At 60.7% G+C, this 3,635-nt stretch overlaps 1 protein-coding gene across 1 annotated transcript in view; it reads right to left on the bottom strand.

Moving 5' to 3' along the window:
• MROH5 (maestro heat-like repeat family member 5) overlaps positions 1-3,635 on the bottom strand; it is a 40,942-nt gene that overhangs the window by 8,242 nt on the left and 29,065 nt on the right. Inside the window, exons 21-22 of the mRNA XM_005877811.2 lie at positions 2,198-2,347; positions 1,208-1,362 (exon numbers count right to left, since the gene is read on the bottom strand). Of these exons, the coding sequence (XP_005877873.1) occupies positions 1,208-1,362; positions 2,198-2,347 (305 nt within the window). The remainder of the gene's footprint in view (positions 1-1,207; positions 1,363-2,197; positions 2,348-3,635) is intronic.

Below are 3,635 nucleotides of genomic sequence, written 5' to 3'. Positions count from 1 at the left end.
GTGACCGAGGCCTCAGGCGCCTGGAGAGGCGTGGCCGGGGGGCGTGGGAGATGCCCCGGGTCCCTGTTCTTGGGTCTCCCCACCTTCAGGGTCTCGCCTCCGGCCCTGTCACCCCAGCTGCAGACTGACTCTGCCACCTTCCACGGCTCCCAAGTATTGGCAGGGCACGTCCAGCTGGCACTCAGAGCCACCACCCTCTGACCCCTGCCCTCTGACCTCCAGCCCCTGCCTGTCCTCCCTCCTCTTCTGCCTCTGGGCCTCCACAGATGCTATCATTCCTTGTGCTTGGAGCACCCCTCCTCACTGGCCTACTTCCACTGCCTCGCCAGCAGTCGCCTCCTCCTGGAAGCCTGCCTGGCTTCCTCCTCCTAGGCCTGGGCTTGCTGGGGTCCAGCTCCCCGGGGCCCAACCTGAGTCAAGTGAGGGGCCGTGACTGGCTGGCAGAGCTTTGCAGTGTCCCTGGGCCCATTCTGCAGACGGGGAGACAGAGGACAAGAGGGAAAGGATGTGCTCTGGTCAGGGCTCTCCTCGGAACTGGGAAGCTGGACTGGAGGCCAGGCCTGCATGGTCCTATGCCCTTTCCGCCAGGTCCAAGGTCATGGTTCTGTGAGATCTGGGGGGAGTCAGGGGGCGTTGGGGCTCCCGAGATGTAGGCGACTCTGAGGGCCCTGTTTTCTGGGCCAGGTGGTCTTGGGGCCTGAGGGGAGGGGCTGAGGGCAGGAGGGACTCTGGAATGGTGGGTCAGGGTGGGAGGGCCACAGTGGGTGGGCGGAGCGAGCTCTCCCCCCGGACATAACACAGACCCCAGGAAGGCCATCTGAGCCCTGGGAAGCCACCTGTGCCATCTGACCCCGGGCTTGGTGGGCACAACAGCACAGAGGACTCCGGGAGGCTCCCTGGCGTGGTCACTGCCCCGCTGGACAGGTGGGGCCTTTGGAGTCAGGACGGCCAGGCTCAAATCCTCTCGGCCCCGAGCTGGCTGTGACCGTGAGCCGGCCACTTCCTCTCTTTGGGGGCAAAACCTGCCGCCAGGGGTTTAAGTGAGGAGCGAGGTGCCCAGGTCCAAGGTTTCTATTCTGTCCCTGTGGGCGTCCGTCACTCAGTCAGCGTGTGTGTGTGTGAGCGCGGCCACGCAGCGGGGACCTCCCTGGCTGGGGGAGGCCGGAGGGTGGGGCGGGGGGGTCGTGAGGGAAGGGAGGCCAGGCACCTGTCCAGGGTGACGGAGAAGTCCAGGAAGGCGGCCACCAGCTCGGGGGTGTGGTTCCGGGCCAGCAGGGTGATGGCCTGCAGAGCATCCTCCTTGGCCTGGGGGATGCGGACGGAGCAGAGCTGCAGGTGGATGGCCTGGCCCAGGTTGGCAACCTGCGCGGGAGGGCGTGTGGGGGAGAGGGCCGGTCTGAGCGGGGGGGCCAGGCCCGTCCTGGGGAGCCTAGGGGGACGGAGGCCCCGCCCTGGTGAGCGTGGAACTCTCCTGAGTGGCCGTGAGCTTGAGCCTGATGGGGAGACACAGAGCTGCCCAGGGTGGTCTGAGGGAGGAGGCGCGGCCCTGCCTGGACACCGGGTCAGAAGGGGAGTCCCCGCCTGAGAGGGAGAGTCCCACTGCCTTTCGCAGGTACTGAGGCCTTTGACTCCGTCTAAACGTTGCCCAGTCCCTGGAGGAGTCAGACTCACCCACTTGTCACCTCCTGAAGGCGCCACTGGGGCCTGTGCGGTTCCCTGTGCCTGGAGCGCCCTCCCACCTCCTCTCTGGGTGTCTCCCCCTCATCTGTCCACGCCCAGACCCAGGATCGCCCACCCGAGGCTTGGTCTGCAGGACCCGGCATTCGTCACCCTCTTTCTGGGGCGCTGCCCGCCAGGCACACTCCCTCACCTCTGCGTGACCCGTGCTGTCCTGGCTCATCTGCCCGGGTCTGCGCACCGGGTCCCCGAGACGCCGGAGGGTCCTGGCGTGCCTCCTCTACCCAGCCCCACCTACCGCTCACTCAGCGCCTGTCTGGTGTCTGCCCCTGCGCACACCACGGGGCCCAGCACACCTGCTCGGGCCATTCCCTCCTCCCCTCCCTCCTCGGAACCTATGGGGCGGGGTGTCTGTGTCTCCCCGACAGGCTCAAGCTCAGGGCTGCGCCTCGGCCCAGAGGCCCCAGCCCTTGGGTGTGACTGGCCACCCCTCTGCCCGCCGGGTCTCCGCTGCCCTCACAGTCTCCAGCTGGGCCCCGTGCTCCTGGACGGCAGTGAGCAGCAGGCTGGCGGCCGCCTGCACGCGGAAGGGGCTGGTGGAGCCCAGGCCTTCGACGGCCGTCCAGATGAGGTCGGTCAGCTCTGCCTGCGTGAGAAGCTGCATGACCTCCTGTGGCGGCAGGAGGGGAGGCAGCGTCACCCGGGGCCCCTGCCCCGGCGCCGCGTCCCGCCTCGGCTCGTACCCCTGCTCCCCTGCTCCGGGCGCCTCAGTCTAGGAGCATCTCCACATCCTGAGCCCACTCCTCCGGGTCCATAATGGATGTCAGAATATTTATTAGAATCTTTTTTAAAAAAATATATTTTTATTGACCTCCTACAGAGAGGAAGGGAGAGGGATAGAGAGTTAGAAACATCGATGAGAGAGAAACATCGATCCGCTGCCTCCTGCACACTCCCTACAGGGGATGTGCCTGCAACCAAGGTACATGCCCCCGACCGGAATCAAACCCGGGACCCTTCAGTCTGCAGGCCGATGCTCTATCCACTGAGCCAAACTGGTTAGGGCTATTAGAATCTTATTATTCTAAAATTTTAGTGAAATCTTTGTGAGAATGTTAGGCGATTAGTTGTTAGAACGTTAAAATCATTTCAGTGACATATTTGTAGTCTATACTAACTTTTAAAAAGGAATATTAGGCTATTACAAATCTGGTTAGAACATTTGTTAGAAGATTAAATTGTTTTCTAAAATGTCAAATTTTGGTTAAAGTTCTAGTATGTAGAATGTTTGGGAAGAAATTCAACTTGGAATGGTGGTTAGATACTCAGAGTCCCTGAGTCCTGCAGGCTCAGGAAGGTAAACACCCAGAGCATGAGAACATGAGGGGGGGTGACAGTGATGGAGGCTTAGTGGTGGAGCATTGGTGATGGTGGAGATGACAGGGTGGTGGTGGTGATGCTGGTGGTGGTGGTGATAATGGTGATGGTGATGATGGTGGTGGTGGTGATGCTGGTGGTGATGGTGATGAGGATGATGGTGATGGTGATGGTGATGATGATGGTGGTGGTGATAGTGGTGATGGTGATGGTGGTGGTGATGGTGATGAAGGTGCTGATGATAATGGTGATGATGGTAATGAGGATGGGGTGATGGTGGTGATAGTGGTGATGGTGATGATGGTGGTGGTGGTGGTGATAATGGTGGAGATGGTGATGGTGATGATGGTAATGAGGATGGTGGTGATGGTGATGAAGGTGGTGGTGATGGTGATGAAGGTGGTGATGATAATGGTGATGATGGTAATGAGGATGGGGTGATGGTGGTGGTAGTGATGATGGTGATGAAGGTGGTGGTGATGGTGGTGATAGTGGTGATGGTGATGATGGTGGTGGTGGTGATGGTGATGGTGGTGGTGATGATGGTGAGGATGGTGGTGGTGATGGTGATGAAGGTGGTG

The sequence above is a fragment of the Myotis brandtii genome, unplaced genomic scaffold (assembly GCF_000412655.1).
Source record: "Myotis brandtii unplaced genomic scaffold, ASM41265v1 scaffold532, whole genome shotgun sequence".
NCBI classification, from domain to species: domain Eukaryota; kingdom Metazoa; phylum Chordata; class Mammalia; order Chiroptera; family Vespertilionidae; genus Myotis; species Myotis brandtii.
Note: the sequence above shows the minus strand (reverse complement) of the source record. Positions and strands in the feature narration are given on the sequence as shown.